The sequence below is a fragment of the Mytilus trossulus genome, chromosome 14 (genome assembly GCF_036588685.1).
Source record: "Mytilus trossulus isolate FHL-02 chromosome 14, PNRI_Mtr1.1.1.hap1, whole genome shotgun sequence".
In the NCBI taxonomy this organism is placed as follows: domain Eukaryota; kingdom Metazoa; phylum Mollusca; class Bivalvia; order Mytilida; family Mytilidae; genus Mytilus; species Mytilus trossulus.
Genome location: NC_086386.1, coordinates 27,744,017 through 27,765,564, shown reverse-complemented (window position 1 = coordinate 27,765,564; position 21,548 = coordinate 27,744,017). Strand labels below are relative to the sequence as shown.

Below are 21,548 nucleotides of genomic sequence, written 5' to 3'. Positions count from 1 at the left end.
GGAAAAAAATCATGAAAAATATTACCTCTCTTTCGTAGTGTGCGCCTTTTTGGTATTGTTGAATGTTGACAAAAGGTAGTACACAATGGGTCTGTATTAGCTGGTACACTATTTGCTTTTGGATTGAATATCCTCTCGTTCGGAAATACAGTTGTATCCACATCTAAATATTCCAATTTGAATTACAAACAAAAGTTTGTAATTAGAATTTACCATTATAAGGGTATTGATGATGTATACATTTACTTCTTTCGTAATAGACAAAGAATAATGAATTTGTCGTAAAAAGATGTAGGTTTATTTAGTTACAAAATGTAATAATGTCGATAAGAACCATAATTTCAGCAATTGTACTATTTTATTAAGGTATATGGTATATAAAGAAATAAAGCAAATAATCTACAAAATATATTTTCGCAGTTCTGTTATCGTGATTAATACAATTGAAACAAGTAATCCATTCTCAATTTCAGTATTACCGAGAAACGCAAAATGTTACCCAGGAACAGTTGTTTCACTAAGATACACATAATTGTTTTCAGAAACAACTAGTATTACTCAGAGACACAAAGAGTATTCAAAAACACATAGCATTATTCAGCCGTTGAATTTTTAACATTGAGAAATTTCATGGTATACCTGAATTTTGAAAGGTTTTGAAAGATTTGTGATAAACAGATAGGTTAACATCCACAATTATTTGTTTTCCCTGACAAACAGAACTTTGATAACATTGGTCCAGTATATTTGTTGAGCACGTTGTCTTATTAACTCACGTCTGTCTTTTGATTCTTTTATTACTTTTTGAAAATTTGTTCGAGTTAAAAAAAACCACTTTTTTAAAAATCACTTTTCAATATAAAAATGATCATCTGTTTTTAAAAAAAATTCTCTGCTTTTTGGTATATATCGCTTCAAGATAAAATCAAAGACAGCTTTTAATCTATAGAAAGATAAAAATCCCTAAACGAAGATAAATGACAGTTTTGGATATGAAAAAATATACCTGACAATAAGTAGAAGTAAAACAAGTTGTCTGTGACCTTTGTGAGTTTCATACAAAGATATAACCATCTTTGTGCCGAAAAGGGCCCAGCTGAATGACTAGTATCGCTTCTAAAACAGAAAAGAAAAATTGACAAAAAGAAATATCTGAATGACCTTACCTTCGTCCAAGCATATGTCATCGACTTAATGTGATTTGCTGATTGTATCATATAAACTGTGTAAAGTTTAGTAACTTAACAATGCATTCTTTAGAAAGAAATGTATTGTGTGATTACTTTATTATTTAGTTCCAAATGGTGAAGTTGAAATCATACCTTCGTAAATTTTACGGACGCCATCACGAGTTGGTTGACCGTTATAGAATAACCGTTTCACAAATGATATCGGATATGTTCCTTACGTCGTAACTATAATCCCCTTCCCTTTCATGAATGTGACCTACCGAATAAGACTATTTACCGGATGTGTAATCACATAAGTAACACGACGGGTGCCACATGTGGAGCAGGATCTGCTTACCCTTCCGGAGCACCTGAGATCACCCTTAGTTTTTGGTGGGGTTCGTGTTGTTTATTCTTTAGTTTTCTATGTTGTGTCATGTGTACTATTGTTTTTCTGTTTGTCTTTTTCATTTTTAGCCATAGAGTTGACAGGTTGTTTAAGATTTATGAGTTTGACTGTCCCTTTGGTATCTTTCGTCCCTATTTTATTCTTAACCAAGTTTTTTACATGCTTTCGTCTTTTTATTTCTCGCTTTGGAAGGGGTCTGTATAACTCAGATTTTGCTTTTTCTAAATAACTTGTCTATCAAGTTATTAGAGGAACTTTCGTTGTGTTTGTTCTTATTGTGCCATGCTCTTTTTTTTTCGGCGTAGGATTTCAATCGTCCTTTTTGGGTTCTCCTGTGTCTTAAAATCATGCACTTTCCCTAGCTATAACAAAATCGAGGATGGAAATTGGGAATGTGTTAAAGAGAAAACAATCCGACCTTAGAAAAACACAACAGCAGAAACTATTGAAAAGTCATCATTAGCACAAGAAGAGACATACAATACAATTATATGCCTTTCTTATTAAAAGATATTGTACATATATTCACAATTTAAAGATGTACATACATCTATTTGATAATAACTGTTATTTTCAAGTTATACTTTTCTCTAATCCTAAATGATAATCTTTTGCTAATTTTGTGATTTTTGTCAACTTTGAATTGACAGGTAGGAAGACAATAAATGTTTGTTTTTATTGCAATTACCAAATGAGTATAGCTGTAGGACAATATATATGATAAAAGATTAATTAGACAAGTGAAAACTTATCTAATTAGCACAAACTAAATCAAAAGTTGGACACATATCTTGTTTAAAATAAGCAGATGTTTGTATGTACTTGTATTTTGTTTACAATGTATATCACAATTCCATTAAAATTTTACATAGTTTTTAACTGATAACTTTATTTCATCATAATTTAACCTCCATAACATGCATCTTGAAACACATATTAAGCCTGGAATAGGTTAGAGGACAAACAGCATACTTTTTATAAAGTTATATTTAATTGAATTCAAAATAATTCAGAGATCAATGATGATAAAGTGTAATGGGTGATTACCATTGACATAATATTCATGTATGTATGTACAGTAAAATTTTGTGGTTTATTAAATAGATGAAGTTTGCAGTTAACATTTTATAATATATCAAACAAAATTCTTTCTAAAAAAATGCTATAGTTACAATGTATATTAAACGATTCATTCACATCATTTAAAATGTGTGTTTTAAAAACATATCATTGTAATCACATGTAATCATGATTACTTTGCCAATGTTATCATTAATTTAATCAGACACTTTCAGAAATGATGTAATCATTAATTTAAATAAATCGTACAAATAACAAAGGTATTGTAATTTAATCAATTACATTGAAAGTAATTGGAACCATCTCTGATATGAATATCAGGCACAATCCGTCCTGTTAGGGATTTAGTATCATACCATCATAACATATATGAGAAGAACATAACCCGTATCATGCCAACAACTATAATACAATTGAGAATGGAAATGGGGAATGTGTCAAAGAGACAACAACCCGACCAAATAAAAAAACAACAGCAGAAGGTCACCAACAGGTATTCAATGTAGCGAGAAATTCCCGCACCCGGAGGCGTCCTTCAATAAGTCTATTTAAAGTTTTGTTAGTTTCTGAGGTGAATACTGACACTACATGATGGCGACCTTTCGCTATTATGTGTAGACAAAAATATGAGGCTTGTACTGATTCCGTTTTGCTTTTACTGGAGGTTATAACTTCCAGTTGCATGTGTATAATAAAAATGTCCAAATGTCAAGCGCAATTAGCAACTTGAGTAAATATTTTTCAGAAAAGGTTTTTTTTCCTGTCTCATCTAAAACAAGTATCCAGATTTACATACTTATTTGAAAAAAATTATGCATACAATAAGAGAATTAAAAATAGTACAGAGTATGAGATTTTTTTTTCTATGTGTTATGCATTTGACACATTCTTAAAGTTGATATTTTGATTTCTAAAATAACGGACACTTATCTGAAACACTATCAAATCGAAAATCATGGTCTGTTCGACTAGCATGTCTAGTGTGTATATAATTTAATGAAAAGAAACCTCGAAAAAAGAAATGTATTATATACTCACTTAAAAACAACAACAGAATCTGTATCTGATATTGTTAAGTTAGATATGCAAGTCCATGCGTCCATTATCGTTCCTAAAGTATATACACTCATGGATGACTGTTTTGGTAAAATTGTATTCTGAAACTGAAGTGTAGTTGTTACCGGTTGGTTATTATCTGGTTTGGTATACTCATAAATCCATTCCGTATTCCTAAGTTCTGCAGGTAGCGTACAAATTCCATCTATAAAAAAAGGTAAATGTATTAAGCACTATAAATGTTGCACATGAAAGTAACCTACCGATGTCAAAATTTCTCAAAATTTCTATATAAAACAGTAGTACTAGTATTAAGATAGAGTTAACAAAGATCAAAATGTAATGAAGTTAGGTACCGGGACAAGATACGCATATTATGACGTACCTTGCGATAAACAGACATATTTCGTAGATGTGCACCATGCAAGTGGTGCACATTTAAAATGGATACGTTAAAGTGATTCCTCAATATATTGTCTTAGTAATCTTTTTCATCAATGGTTTCCTTAAATGTTTTAATAATAACCTTAGAACTGGACAACGTTTTATCTCAAATTGTACGTCGAATCTATCCTATGATAATTCTTAAATGATTTGCCTATCTATAAATTCTTCAACCGGTTTGATGAATTATAATTGTTTCCCTTGGTTTATACTCCGATAAACCATGTGATCGAAACTAGTTTCGTTACATTCACTGTGATCTATTCATGTGCGATAGACATACATACAGCGATCGATCCTTTGATTTTCATTAAATGGAGATTGAAAAGTATAAGAGTAGTTTGTATTTTAATATATTTATATATTGGGGATATGGTGGAGTGGTCTATAGAGCTGAACATGAGGCTAAGCTATTGGTGATGTAGTGAAGTGAGTTCGAATCTCGCAGAGGGACGGAAAAAAATGTGTCAACAGAAAAATCTAATTCTAGTAATTTGCAGACTTATATATATATTATTTCTAGGGGTTATTGGTGTGTAAACTGGGGAAAATAACTCACAAAATGAATAGAAGTCTTCGATTTACACATCAATAACTTCTAGAAAAAAATGTGTTTAATCCTATGATATTTTACCAATTGCAGTTACTGTAATCCTCAGTATTGCATTTACAGTTTAAGATGCATTTATGTAAGTAATATATTATATCAGCTTATGACAGGAAAAGGTTATATGTGTTTATTTTTTTAAGTGTTTTCTTTTCGAAAAAGCAGATTACTTTTCAATGATTTTTTACGAACTGTTCAGTATAGTTGTTTCGTCTCTTTCGAATGGCATTACAATTATTAGTTTACAATAAAAATAATAAAATGTTATACCTTCCCGACCTCTAAATATAAGAAGGGCGAACACTCCCATCAATGTCAATGTACCCTCTAAATATTTCGTAATCATTTCTTCGGAGAAAAATAAATTCAAGCAATAGCATCTCAAGTATTCGGAAAAACAATACAACAGAATAAGGCTAGAAACCTAAGTCAGAAAGTCCCATGTCTTTATCACGTATTTACATGAAGATAAAGTTAGAGCGAAGGTAACAATGTAAAATGTAAACATACAAAAACTGAACATATCAAAATAGTACACATCATTAACAAAGAAGAGATTCAGCTGATTCTTGATAACGCTGTTTTATTTATACATTTGTAGTACAGCTTGATTATGGCATTTATGTTAATAAATAGTATTTGTATATATTTGTTCATGCACTGACTTGTTGACTGACTTTGACAGAGTATACAGTATGACAGTACTTTGATTTTCTATTCACTTTGGTATTTACATCCTGGGTTTTCTATTTCTTTATTCCGATTGGTTACTCTGTGAACTCCTTTGATATTGAGGCACTCTTTTCAAATTCTACACAGAGAACACTATACTTGATTGTGATTGATATATTCTATTTATTCTTATTCTGGAAACCATTCTTTATATTCAGATTCCAGTATGCGAAGTATAGTAAAGAGTACAGTAACTTTATAGAGGAGCACTGCTCAGCCCTTGTACTATATACACGGGTGTTTATTCAGGATTACTATAATAAACCAATAGAACCCAACTCAAGTGTTTATTACGCCCAACTTGATGAGTCTACACATTTCTTTGGTAAGGAGGAAAGGGGGCAAAATACTCGCTACATTTCCTCATTTCCTGTAGACATCAGCAGTCCTCCTTCAAACGTTCATTTTTAAAACTATGTAAATAATTCTATAATATTTTTATTATACTGAAAAAAAAATATTTTACCCTCATTGCTATGTTAAACACTTAATTTATCTTTTGGTTAACACTCTGAGAAGCACATTAAAAATTCCTATTGATTATTAAGAAGAAGTGTTTCTATTAAGAATGTTGTGTAATCATTATCATCTTGTCAAGTATAGCTGGTTTACTAGTTCTTATATCGCCGCGATATAGCCTTTTTGTGCTAATGCGGCGTAAAGCAACCAACAATCAACTAGTTCTTATTATTGTTTTGAATATGAGTTCGAATTACATGTTCTGATTGGAATTTCATATTACCAGAATTAAATTCAAAAATAAATATAAAATTATAAGGATCTTAGTCTATTTATATTCACCATTCTGATTAACAAAAACGGTTAAGGTCTTCCATAATACTAAATAAGTAAATTCTGGATATTTTTTTTACTTGTTTCAAAATACATTTTGAAATCTTCCCTGATAAAGTAAAGCTATTCATGTCAATTTTGAACTGGTCGGTAACAAGTTACGAACTGGTCAGCATGACCCAACTATTCAAGTTTTCAGAGTACTTCATGACAGAAATATTATTTAAAGTTGTTGCATTCAATGTCAAATTAAGTTGTTGATTAGTTCAGAAAGGATATAGATGATGTTTGGTTGAACAATAGTCCATCTTTTTCAAGATTTAGCAAAGTTAAAAGAGAAGGATTAGTTAACCATACAAGTTTAAAGTACATTCATCTTCTTAAAGATTTAGAATATATTTTAAAGAATGATAGCCTAAAATTTGTGGAAAACAGAAAATCGGAACATGCAAATATAACTCTGCAAAAAGTTGATGAAACCATAACATGTGAAAACAGGTGTAGTAACCTTTACTTTGTAGTAGTAGATCTGTTAGATGTTCAAACTGTCATATATTCATCACATGGCAGAGGAGAACATGCTGAAACCTTGCCTAAATCCCCATGGTACTAACTATTTCAGACGTGGACAGAAGAAAAGCCTTGCCGACTACATACTTAAAACAATATAAGTAGAGAAAGAGCTCAAACAAGTGATAAGGGATATTTAGAATATATTTAAAGATTGATGACTTAAAATTTGATGAAAAAAATACAATTGGAACATGCCAATATAACTCTGCAAAAAGTTTATGAAACTATAATAGTTAAAACTTATGAAGTTCTTTGTCCATTGGACCGCCTTTTCTTTATAAATTGAAGTTTTTATCTACCTTGACTGTCGATTATGCTCATGTTATTCCTTGCTAACAACTTAACATAGTCAACTATGATTAGTACATTAAAGTCCAAGTAATAAATAATCATAAGCTGGCCATATCCGTTGCAATGTATGATTTTAAGATATATATACAACAGGAGAACAATAGAATAACAAAATATCACTATACAGATACTCATGTTCTACACTTCCTAATACATGTAAAGCTATTGCAACAAGTCTAGAAATTGAGAATGAAGGTCTCTTGAAAAAAAAACTGAATGACAAAAGAGATAATTTCAGGTTGGAAACCCCCCCCTTTTTTTTGGACGATCAATGCATTTGAATGGGGACATGTAATTGGACTCTCCCCCTTTTGTCCTGGTTTAGGAACCCCTACCCCTTTTTAAAATGTCTGGATCCGCCCCTGACTCCTGCATTCAGAGTAAATATCTCCACCTAAAAAGATATTCAAGGGCTTGTTTATCCTATCATAATTTTCTTCATAGAGGGTTGCTGCTCAGAAAGCAGCTTTTTTTCAATGTTTATATAATAAACCAAGAGTTCAAAATCCTGATTTTTTTCAATTTAACACTTACAAGTTGGTTGACTGTTACGGTATCATGGTTATTGAATATCCATTTCACAGTGAATACAATACTGTTATCTTTTCCATGAATTTGACCTTTAAATTACTCAGTTAAACCAAAGTATAATTGAACTAACTTATGAATTGATATATACTTACTTGGATTTGGAATGCCTGTAAATAGAAATCTTACAGTACAAAATCCTTATTTGAATGTGAACACAAAATGGGAATCAGGCGAAATACCTTTGCAATTATTTATGATGCAACGCTATGACACATCCCCTAACTTAAGTATTTTGTTATGTGGTAGATTGATTCCTTCCTGTCATATTAAAAAAATCATTGGTAGGTAAAAAAAAGTCCATCATTTAGCTCGGACTGTCGTCAGATAGTTCTCTTTAAAATAAATTATAAACTTTTCCAATCGAGATTTTCACCAGTTTGTCAGCTATTTTGTTATTATATATTACTCTTACAGACAGCCAGATTTTTGGTAGTTTGGTTTATTACTTACAAATGTAAGGATTTAATTAAAAGTAAAAAAAGCTAGAATGTTTAGTTTGAACAAGATTTTAATAGTCACCTTTAAATCCCTTTTTTTAACTTAATCACTTAATCAATTTGAATTTTATTGGAAGTCCAGGTTAATTTGAAAAAAAGTTATATAACAATTTAAAGATAACTGTCTTAATACAGGTTAGAGACCCACACTATTCCGTAGTAAATTTCTTTTAGACAATAAATACAAATTGCGCTTTCTCAACAAAATTTGGACAGTGTGCTGTTCTACTTTTGGACCAATATGATAAAATTATAGAAAACTTCACCGGCTCTGCCTTAAATTAAAATATGGACAATTTTATGTTGAAGGAGTCTTGAAATCTTTTGACAACCTCCAATGTGCTGATTATTAACCTTTGTCTACTGGACCAAATCACTACTTAACTCTAAAACTCATGACCCAAATATTTTGACAGTGTCATTTGATCCCAGACTTGCTATTTGAGGCATAAACATGGATAATTACATTTAAAAGGGGCATAAAAAAGATGGCAAGTACCACACTGTCAACACTTGGGACTATATTCAACAACAAAATCAAGGGACGACAATTGAGTGTTTGGACCTATAGTCCGGGCTTAAAATTCTATCGTTTTTTACTTATATTAATTAAATCCGTAGACTTGACAGCAATGAAACAAACTATATTACAACCTGTAATTCAGTAAGTTTAATATATAACTTAGTTGGCAGTATAGTTTGATGGTTGATTTAAAAAAAAATTAATGCAAAAAGTAAAGTGTGACTATTTGAATTCGATCCCAACTGATATTCAAGCTTTCAAAACCTACTTAACAATTTTAAATCCTTGAATTTGATTTCAATAAACCTCACTAAAGTATTATGTTTTGTTAGCTCAATACATGATTTATTTTGATGAGCTGATTAATACAAGAGTAGACAAAATGTAAAGGTCAATACGGAGTCTAAGGTGGTCGACACTGGTCAAGACAGGTAAAGACCAGTAAAGACAGGTAAAGACATGTCAAGATTGAGTAAAGACTGGTCGAGACTGGTGGAACTGAACAGATACTGGTAAGACTGAAACGAGACTGGTCGAGCATTTGTACACAGCATTTCGATTTCATCAATATTATCAAGTACTGAGTCAGACTTATCAAGTAAAGTGTAGCCCAGAGCCGATTATAGTAAAATAAGACTTAAGTTCTGTCGAGATAATTTCGAGTCTTGTAAAGTAAAATTCTTTAAGTAGGATAATTTGCATACTGTGTATCTAATAATATTTATTATGAATGTTGGAATATAAGCCAATCGATTTTTCTTTTTATTTTAACCTGAAATAAACATGAATGTAAAAACAACTTCATACAATAGAAATATGTATGCACATGTTTGCCATAACGGCTGCTTAATGAAAAATAAAATTAGTATGCTCCTTATAAACAAAATGTACAAAGTGTTCGTACCACAGACCGGAGGACTTCCACTCCAGGTTTCATCCTTCATACATTGACGAGTCAGGTCACCAGACTTCAATACATTATCACTATCACAAGCATACGTAATATTGTCGTTTTCGTTTATACCAGTCTTATTCGTTATAGTAGCGAAATTTACTTCTGCAAGGTCAGGACATTCTATTAACTCTACAATTTAAAACAAAATCAATGTACATACATTTGTAGTTATGAATGATTGATCTTAGATAAATTACCTAAGCATTTCAGATAAAGGAAGAATGATATAAAATAAAACAACGGCCAAGACAGTACAACATTACTTTTTTTTAATAAATGTTGATAAATCCAATAGCATCAAATCGTACCCTGCCACAGGGTGGATCCAGAAAGATAAATGTTTATTTGAAAAATATAATTACATTTTACATACTTCAGCAAAACCACAAAACTAAATATCCACGAACATGTAAGTTTTCCTCAATACGCGAAAATTGGTACCCACGAACATAAATGAATCCACTATATTTGGTCTTTATATAAGGATTTTAATACTTCTCAAAAGTACCTGGATTATAATTTTAAAAAGGGGGCGGAAGATACCTGAGGGATTTTGAAACTGACACCGCCATGACTGCAAAGGAAAAAGTCGAACAGACAATTATAAGTTCTTTTAAAGCGACGATGAAAAATACAGACTAAACAAGACAAACTATATCAAAAACTTGGGACGATAAAAGGTGCTCCAGAAGAGAGAGCGGATCCTGCTCAACTGGCTGCACCGGTTGTGTTGCTTATGTTATTATGTTTACCAGATAAATAGTATAATTCGATAGGTTACATTCGAAGACAACATAACAGTCAAATCTTACCACAAGTAGAAAGTTCTACACTGTCTAAACGAATACTACTGCTGCCGGATTGTTTTGTGACTGTTATTCTTATAACGTTGTACTTTCTCGATTCCAATGGGATTTCTTCACCCGGCTGTACATTTGGGGCCTGAAATATTGTAGAAAGAAACTAAAATATATAGGTGGTTCTTTTGCGACATCTAATCAAAAGCATGTATGAATTTATTTCATTTCAAATTAATTTTTTTTAAATTTGCCTGTTTTTTAATTACTTTCTTATTGAATAAGTATAATAAAATGAACTTTAATAATATACATATAGCTATTGACTGATAATGAGATTGATACGATCAACCAAAGAGATATGTATTTATTCAGTTTATTGAAGATCCTTGTTTTTATATACTGAATATGTGTTCTGTTAACTGTAATGAATTGATAAAATCGATTAAATTTCCTAATAAAACTCCTACAATTAATCCCGTAATATATCATCATATAGACTTCTAATGTTAACATAACATAACATTAAGGAGATGAGGTGTGCATCCAAATGAGACAACTGTCCAATGAAGGACAATCGACGAAGATACACGAAAGTTAAGGTTACCATACGGCTTCAATAATGAAAATAAATGTGATAATATATAAAAACTCAAAAGGGAAATCTCACTACCTAATTTGTATATTCAAAATGCATGTTACATATCATAAATTAGTTTTATCTTATTTGGAGCCGAGACGATCATAACAATCATTTACCTGAACAGTTATAAACTCTGGATTATCTGGAAGATTATACTTCACGGTAATAGTAGCAATGCCATCACCAGAAACTGTTACACCATTTACTTCTTCGTCTAAACCGTCAATCAACAGAACCATAATAGATTCATTTGTCTCAACAAACTTGTTATCGTCTTTCTCTTGAAGTGCATCTTTGTCGCTTGTGGACAAGGGTGCCAACGGGTTATTTGTATCAATATTAGACTCGCCTAGTACAACTTTTTCTTTAACACATTCTGTAGCTGTTGTAACCTCTATAGTAGATGGTTGTGTAGTTGTTCCCATTGAAACTGTTGTAAGTTCACCTATTATAATAAACAATGCATTAAAAAACGAAAGCAGCAATTACAAGTATTTTTTTTTTCAAATTTGACATTTACAGTCGATTTCAGGTTATTCTGGTTGGGCTAAAACGCTTCGTACGTAAAAATGACTTACCGCGTTTATTCAAAATTATGTTTTCCTAACGCATAATTTTTGGTATTGCCTTAATCCAATAATTATTTCCCCCTGGTTCCTCACATATCTGGTACCGTTTGCAAAATTGCTTCTGATAGGTTATCTCACCATTGGAAGTCGGCCATTGTTTTTACCGGAAGTGTTGCCTGGGAGTACGATGACGTATGTAAATAATATCTTTTCGAAACTCTCGGGAGTCGTCTCAGTTCAGACGATAAAAGAAAAGATGTTTATAAATAGCAGACGAACTTCTGTTTACCATATACAGCAGACTAAGATTGAAGAGTTGAAGATTGATTTATAAACAATGGGAAGGAAGAAAGTCAGAACGACGATCAAGAGTGTTGAGGTATAACAACCTGTGTATAAACCAAGAATGATGTTTTCTGAAACTCAGGTGAATCACTGACAGTGCCTTTGTGGAATTTCATCTGTTTTCAGTTGTCAACTTGTGTTATTGAAAACTTTATAAAGTTGTCCTTGTTAATATATCAAAGTAAGAAATACTGTACAGTGATTACCCAAACAATTCAGAAAACACCATTCACAGCTTTTCCCTTCATATATAAAACTTTTCTTCCCCATCTACTGCAGTTTTGAACATGCAAGTAAAAAAACATGACTCTTTGCACATGATTCAAGACATTAAAGAATACAGAATAATGGGAATAATATAGAAAAAAATACCCAACACAGGGGCAGATCCAGCCTTTTTATAAAGGGAAATTCCAACCTAGGAGAAAGGGGTAGAGGCTCTACCCCTTTCCCTTGGGTTCTAAGGGGTGGGATTTCCAATTGTATAACCCCATTCTGACCCCCAATGCCACCACTAACGAATCCAACAAAATAAAGAATAGAGAATTATATTTATTCATGTCTGATCCAGGGGTGAGGAGGGTTGGTTTCCCTTTTTTTGGGGCAATCAATGCATTCATATGGGGACCTACAGTCAAGACATACATCCCTTTTTTTAAATGGCTGTTCTGCCCCTGATATATTTACACCTAGAAATGAAAATTGGACACAACATTCATGAATCATACTTTATCACTAGACTAGTATATATTTGTTAAGGGGCCAGCTGAAGGACGCCTCCAGGTGTGGGAATTTCTCAGTACATTGATTGGTGACCTTCTGCTGTTGTTTTTCTAGCATGGTCGGGTTGTTGTCTCTTTGATACATTCCCAATTTCCATTCTCAATTTAATTTCACAATCAATACGTTGCATAAAGTTCTAATCACTGATAGATCCTACATCTAAATTATTGAAATCATCATTTTGCTTTTGCACTTCGAGTTAATTAGATGCACCAATTGACCATGTCTGTTCCAATTATCACCTCTACAACATACTTCAATAGAGATAACAGGAAGTTTGAAAAATACCAAATAAACTAAACCAACAACACTGCATGGTCCATTTTTCCTGAGAAATAAATAGTGCTTGATTTGGCCTAAAATTGTATCCAAGACTGCCAGATACCTGTAAGGGGAATAATATGGGTAAAAGAAATTGAGGATATTGTTCGCACAGAGACATGCCTTTATTTTACAATAAAATAACATATATTAGAACCTATTCATTTATGAGTTGGACATTAGTTGCAAAAATTTTCTGCCCAACTTTTCATCCTTGATAGTAAAGTCTTTGACCATTATTTAACTTAGAGCGGAAGTCCATAACAAGTAAAATATGTGGCACACTGACACTTTCTATCCTTGGAAAAATTGTTCTATTGCTTGTTCTTCTAGTAATTTCAATTATAATTATAGTTTTTATTAAACTGAGCATATTTTTAAAGTTTCATTTATTTTTTCATTAAAAAAAAGGATATGGGCATTATAAGCTAGGAATACTAATAACATGATGTCCTTTTATAGAAAATTAGTCTGGAGACCTACATTTAAAAAAACACAAATCTGAAAATATATAAACAACATTTGAATTTATCTTATATAATACAAGGCATGGACATTTTTACCTAGGATAATAAACTACAAGGAAATTATTAGGAAAAATAGGGGAGGGATATGAATTCCATTAGTATTTATAAATGCACAACTCTAATTATAAAACATAGTATTGAATATTCATTGTTGACATGTAAATATTTTTTTTTCAAAATTAAAGGACATGAATGTTTGAAGAATATTAATGACATTGATAAAAGTTTCTAGGAAAATTGGTCAAGGGACATCCATTTCAAGAGAATTATAAATCCACAACTCTATTCAATATCAAAACATAACATTAAAATTTCAAATGTTTATATGTACTACACGATTTAAATCGTAATTATTTTTTTCCTATACAAAAAAGGGACATGGATGCTTTCACCTAGAAATATTAATGATGACTTTAATTCATAGAAAAATGAGTGATGGAAAAGAAATAACTTACATCAGACTAAAAATACAATTTAATTTTGTAACAATGGATTTTTAAGGCCAGAAATATGTAGCAACCCAGGTTTCATTTTTAGAAATAATAACTCACACCCTCATAAAATTCATAAACAGTTACCCAAGTGTGTCTTGACAAAATATTCTATCCATTGAGCACACCCAATTAAATTTTTATACACAGAATTCATTCCAGGAATTGTATACTAAGGGAGGTAATCCCTATAAGAAATAGATTTATCTCCCATTAATTTGTCAAATTGTTGGTTACAATATTGACATTTTTCAATGCTAAATTTTCTAATGTATGCGACAATTATAAATAGAGTCTAGTAAAGCATCCCCAGAATAATAACAAACAAATAAATCTATGCTACAAAATTGATTAAAAACTGTGATAAATTTATTGAATACTAGAAATATAATGGAATGGAAAATTATGTCGGATTACATGCATTGTCACAACGTCAGCTCTGATGACATCAAGAGTAAAAACAACATATATAATATTAAGATAAATATAAAATAAAGAGTATATCCACATCAAATACTAGGTAGTTTAAAAATTATACTACACATTTCATATAAATTTGTGGTAAAGGAAAAATGTTATTAAGCCAGCAATCTGACAACAAGGATGAACAATTTAGAAATTATGATCTGCTTAAAATAAATTGTAAATAATAATTTAGAAATCAAAAACTGTAAATTACAGTTAAAACATTTTCATATAATTTATATTGAAAAACACTTAATTTAGAAAGCTATATAATATAACAAAAGAAATTGTACAAATTAAAAATTATATTTGCCATTGATTTTTGCAGGTTTCACACCTCCTTGAAAAATTCTTTAAATTTTTCACCATGGAAAAGAAAATTGGAAAACCATGGTGTTTAAGTGATCCTTGGACACGCATGGTGAAGGCAACAGGTAGTGTAAATATTTATGGTAAAGACCCTGGCAAATATGAATTCTTAACTTACATTAAAACGGCTTGTCTGAAAATTTTACTTAAAAGTCACTGACTGTTCTTTATCAGTTTTAGTTATAAAACTGGAAATCCCCCTATTTTAATTTATAATTCCCATATCTCAGAACAGTTTAAAGATCTTGAATTTTTAAATTAAAAAAAAAGAGCCTGTTTCAATTTATAATTATAGAGACAATTTTCCAAAGTTTCATGAAAATAAGGTTTGAAACTATCTCAGGAAATGTCAAAAAACAGAAAAACATTTTAGTCATTACATTCAATCAAAATTATTTACTCATGCATAGCTTCAAAATTAAAAAAGTTCAATAAAACAATATGCATAAACTATTGAAAAATAATGGTCTATCTTCTTTACTAAGGACACCGACAGCTTCACACAAACCAGTACTTTACAAAATAAAAATGTACTAGAAAATGTGTTCTTTAAATACAATTATAAAATCTCCTGAAAAGATTAATACTCTCAATATCTCGTACTTGGTTGATTATTAAAGTGTTCACATTTAACACAGAACAAATGAATGTTAATATTTCTGAATAATTTCTCTCTATTTTCAGGTATAAGCCTCAGTACATTAAAGAGGAAGATCGAGGCTTTGGATCCAGTGCAGGATGTTGTAAAGGCAGTCCACAAGTCATCAATACAGAAGCCTGGTCCAAAGCCTTGGATCTTGGACGACTTTAACCGGAATGTTGTCAAAAGGACCATCCATGATATGTACCGGAAGAAACAGGTGGTGTCCATGCCCCGTCTTCATGAAGTCCTGAAAGAGAAAGATATTACTGCATCATTGTCAACAGTAGTGAGAACAGTGAAGTCACTGGGTTTTCGGTAAATATTTATCAAAATTAACATTTTTAAGTAACAACAACCTTGGATTCCTTAAAATTTGCATGGTCCAACTTTCCTAGGATTTTTTTCATTATTTGATGTAAACCTTGAACTTAAAGGTTTAATTTACAACAGAACATGTAAATTTAACAGAACTTTTCTCAATCTTTGAAAACTGGTACCAATAAAAAATGGATAAATCAGCAGTATTTCTAAAATAAAAGGAATGACTTAAAAATTGTTTTCATATTAACTTTCAACAAATTTCTATTTCAATAAATATTCAGAATGTAAAACAAAGTCTATATTTAATGTTATACCAATGCTTTGTATGTTTAAGTAGGTAGGGAATTTATTTCCTTTCTGATTGACAAGCAAATAACATGCTTGTTGAACACAAGAAAATGAAGTTACATTTAGGGGCCTTTTACAGCTGACTATGGGTATGAGCTTTTCTCATTGTTGAAGGCTGTAAAGTGACATTTAGTTGTTAAAGTCAGTGTCATTCCAGTCAGTTGTGGAGAGTTGTTTCATTGTCAATCAGACCAATTCTTTTTTATATTTACAGCACACACAAAAAAAACAAGAAATCTTATTTCATTTTAAAATTAATTTATATTTTTGGGACAACAAAAACAAATTCATATATGTAAATATGGTAAATATAGATCTAACAGCCCATACCTGATTCAAAACACAAGACATCTGCACACCATTGATTAACATTTTTGTCTGACATCGTTATCATCAACCAAATGTAGAATCTGTAATTAGAAGTATTATAAGAAGTCAGTATGTAGAAAACAGTGTATTTGAAAATTACATTTTTTTTGCAGTGAAAATTAGTTATAGAGAAAAAAATCATTCCTATTAATTATTTATTTATTCTGAGGACAATGCAATAACTGCCAATGATTAAACTAGTATGTCTTTTTTTCAGGTTTTCCAAGAAAGGATCGGGCCGACGTCATGTCGTTGAGAGGGATGATGTTGTCGCTCTTCGTCACCATTATCTGCGTCAGATACGTAAGTACAGGCAGCAAGAGCGTCATATTGTGTATTTAGATGAGACTTGGTTGAATTCCAATCATGTAGTCAAAGGTGATTGGCTGGATGAACCTAGCACATCCATGTCAGTCTTTGAGCCACACTGTGAGGGCAGCGGGCGTTCTTTACCATCTGGTAAAGGCACTCGTTTGATAATCCTAGATGCTGGATCTTCTCAAGAAGGCCTCATCCCTGGTGTTGGCTTGATCTTTGAGTCGAAAACCAGCAGCTCGGATTATCATGATGAAATGAATAGTGAACACTTCACAGAATGGTTCAGAGACACGCTCATCCCTAGACTAACTCCCCAGTCTGTAGTTGTAATGGACAATGCTCCATATCACAGCCACTTAGATCCTGAGTCAAGGGCACCTTCTACAGGTGCTAATAAACCAGGTATCTCGGCATGGTTGGATAAGAACAATGTTGATTATGACCCAAAAAAGAAAAAGACTGGGCTGCTTGATTTGGTAAATCAGCACAAGCCTCAGAAAAAATATGTGATAGACGAACTTGCAAAAGCTCATGGCCATGTGGTTTTACGATTACCCCCTTACCATTGTGAGCTCAATCCCATTGAAATGGTTTGGTCTGACTTGAAAGGCTTCGTAGCTAGAAAAAATTCTACCTACAAAATTAAAGATTGTAAGAAGCTTTTTGAGGAGGCCAAGTCCCATTTCAGTGCGGAGCGCTGGGCTAAATTTGAGACTCATGTGGTGAGGGAGTATGAAGAAAAGCTCTGGCAGATCGATGGTCTCAGAGACAAGGCTCTTTCTCCAGTTATTATACACATGACGGACGATGAGACGGATGACAGTCAGGCGACTATTGCATATTGTCAGGAGGGGGGTACCGATGACGAGGAAATTGACATGGACATTGTTGACGGTTATGTCTCTGATACCAGCGATCAGGCTGATGTGATTTTGTGTAAAATTTGTCATGACACTGATCCGCCAGGACGTGTTCCCAAGCGAGACCGGGGAACACACATTGATTGGTTTCAGTGTGACACCTGTGATCAGTGGCTGCATAACAAATGTTGCACAAAACCTGCCCTGGCGCAGATAATGTGTCCTCGGTGCTATTCTCTTCTTCACCACCGAAAGCTCAGTGAAACACTGGTCTCACCACTGGATGATATGGAGCAATAATGTCTTTCCATCAGTGTCAGGACTTCTGAAGAATGGACAATGTTATAGAAGCATATCTGTGATAAAAGCATATATCTGTGATAAAGACTATATTGTGATAAAAGTAAAGCATATCTGTGTTAAATTATATGGTGCTAAACATCTGTGATTTGTTGTGTTTTAATGTGCAATATTATTGTAAATATTATCGTGTAAAAAATTTATCATGTAAAAAATTTATCATGTAAAAAAATTATCATGTAAAAAATTTATCATGTAAAAAATTATCTTGAAATTCTTGGACTGTTGTTGACATTAATTATATATGCATATTATTTATTGTTACACGTTGATTAAGTTTAATTTGAATTTATCAAATTTTATCAATTACAAATAGTTAAATGTATTGCAAGTTATTTTATATCAAAATGTTTCAATATATCTAATCAAAATCTCATGTGTATTTAATTATTTTAAACAGACTTTATATTTGTAATATGTACAAATAAATGGTTGTATAAATCTCAATTTGAAATGGAGATTAGAGACATATGAACACAAACTATTTTAGTTTTCACTTCATATGCAGAGAAATTACATTGTTATTTAGTGTAAAATATCTACACTTTATGGATCATTTAGATTAAACAGAGAAAAAATTGTTCTCATTCGATATAATTATTTCACTACTGACAAAGAAGTACAAAATGTAGGAGGGGACGTTTAGGTTGCACTCTGTTTATCTGTTTGTCAATCTTTCAGTCCAACAAATCCGTTTTCAACATTTTGTATGCCCCATATATGGTGATCTATGGTCATTATGTTTTTAGTCTGTGCATATTTTTGTCTGTCTGGCTTTATAGTGAAGCTTTGGTCAAGGTAGTTTACAAAATTAACTACACAAATCAGTTTTCAACACTTCTTTCTGCATGTTTGACGTTATTGTTTCAAGAACTTGGTATATATAGTTTTTTCACAACAAGTTACGAAGCATGCTTGAATTTTTTTATGGTCTCACTCTGATGAGTTGTGGTTTTTGGACTAAGAAAATCCGCTTAAAAAATCATCATGCTTGAATATATTGGCCTCATGTTTCTGTGTTTGTTTATACATTGCACTAGCTATTAATATATATATAGTACATATAGAAATTTCCATCATGACAAGTCTGAATTCTGGTTCCAATACAACGAATTTATATCCAGTGGGATATGAGTGGGGGACTATTAAATGTGTGTGTGTTGCCATGCAATATGCACATTATAGATATTATCATATACATGTAGAAAGATGTGATATGATTGCCAATGAGACCTCTCTCCATCTGAACCTCTGATTGCTTGTTAATAGATATAGGAAGATGTGGTGTGAGTTCCAATGAGACAACTCTCCATCCAAATAACAATTTAAAAAGTAAACCATTATAGGTTAAAGTACGTCTTCAACACGGAGCCTTGGCTCAAACCGAACAACAAGCTATAAAGGGCCCCAAAATTACTAGTGTAAAACCATTCAAACAGGAAAACCAACGGTCTAATCTATATAAACAAAACGAGAAACATGAATATATTACATAAACAAACGACAACTACTGTACATCAGATTCCTGACTTAGGACAGGTGCAAACATTTTGATGGATCCAAACCTTCTCCCTTTTTCTGAAACAATAGCATAAAATCACAACATAGAAAAACACACGATAAAATATCAATTGGCAGACTTAACTTACTCAAAAAAAAGTATGATTACACAATAAACGAAATACGAATGTTAAATATTAAAAAAAAAATCTGAAGAAGAAAGTCCGACAAATAAAAACATTCATGAGCTCAAGTTTATACTTGGGAATCAGACTGACTATAACTGTGCTTGTTCCAAAATGGCACGAAAAGTGTTAATGTATGCACTAACATTGAGGTACATGTAGGTGTGGTTAACTAAAAGATGTTTATTATTTTTTTTTAACTAAGCATAAAAAGGGGTTGACATCATGACACTTTGCTCAGTGCTCAGAGCACAAAAATCATGCTCGAAACATGAAATCCAGCATTTTGATTGGTCGATTCTGAAGTCTTGAGTACAAAAGTTGTGCTTGAATGTTTTATGACCGCAAGGCCCGAACACAAATTCATTTAAAAGAAAACAAACAATACATGTAATTTGAATTTTGACCTTTTGTACCTACATGTATTTATAAAGACAATTCTCAGTTGACATGGAAAAAAATTGAATAGGTTAGCATATTTTACCCTTAACGCTAATAGTTAACGAAATCTTTGAATCCACAAAGATGCTTTTTATTTTTCGGAAAATCTAACAAAATAAATTTTTTATAACATTATGATTACAGCATGTACAGCCAGTACCAAAGCACAAGTATTTCTCCGGCAATTTTGCACTGGTAAACAAAAGTCTAATCCTCATGTTCATTCCTTTCACCATATGAACTAGTTGTTCACAACTTCCAAATAATAATGACATCTCTGATGTTTTTATTTCAATATTCTTGTTTCTGCATGTTCATGGTGCTTTTATTTCAAAAAAAAAATAGTCATGTAGACATCATGTGCATTGTAACAAGACATAATTATGTAAATTTTAAATGTTCTTTGTAGAAAATTGAGGAAAGGTATATTGCTTATAAAACATACATGTAACTGTAGTATTATAAAAAAAAGTTGTAATGAATTTTAAATGCTTCAAATTAGCATGAGTATAAGCTTCTACGTAGTCTTCAACAATGAGAATAACATTCTTTAATTCATGACTACTTGATAAAATATTTACTTTCCACAAGTAATCTGATTTATCCCCTTAGACAACAACCATTTGATTTTTTTTTTGGGGGGGGGGCTATCATATGGACTTTTTTGTTTTAGTTTTTGGAAGAAAAAAAAAATATTTTTGACACTGAAAAAAGAAATAGGTTTTTTTTTCACTCTCAGCTGCCACTTAATGTAATGCTAAATTTATAAGAACCTGTCGCCAATAAAATAGATTGGCGAAAAAAAAAGTTTATGCGGGGGGGGGGGGGGGGGAGCCAAAGCCTCCACCCCAAGAAATGAAATGGTTGCTGCCTTATCTAGTACAAAATGTTCCATTGAAAATGTCGAAGGAAATTGCATAGTAAACAAATTTGTTTGATTGCTGCACACGTGAAGTGAGTGATACGCGACACATAGTCATTAACCCTACATCAAGGATCAGGAACATCGAATGATCAACAGATTAGCGATCATCAAAGGCATGAATAAGGCCACACAAACATGTTATTTACAGAAAAAAGTTGCATATCATTGTGAGAATTATGGATTTTCTTA

The 21,548-nt window shown here is 31.8% G+C and overlaps 1 protein-coding gene across 1 annotated transcript in view; it reads right to left on the bottom strand.

Moving 5' to 3' along the window:
• LOC134697086 (uncharacterized) overlaps positions 1–21,548 on the bottom strand; it is a 34,475-nt gene that overhangs the window by 11,164 nt on the left and 1,763 nt on the right. Inside the window, exons 2-8 of the mRNA XM_063559117.1 lie at positions 11,336–11,664; positions 10,592–10,721; positions 9,729–9,908; positions 7,897–7,911; positions 3,697–3,919; positions 1,007–1,116; positions 26–163 (exon numbers count right to left, since the gene is read on the bottom strand). Coding sequence (XP_063415187.1) covers positions 26–163; positions 1,007–1,116; positions 3,697–3,919; positions 7,897–7,911; positions 9,729–9,908; positions 10,592–10,721; positions 11,336–11,644 — 1,105 coding nt within the window. The 5' untranslated portion in view covers positions 11,645–11,664. The remainder of the gene's footprint in view (positions 1–25; positions 164–1,006; positions 1,117–3,696; positions 3,920–7,896; positions 7,912–9,728; positions 9,909–10,591; positions 10,722–11,335; positions 11,665–21,548) is intronic.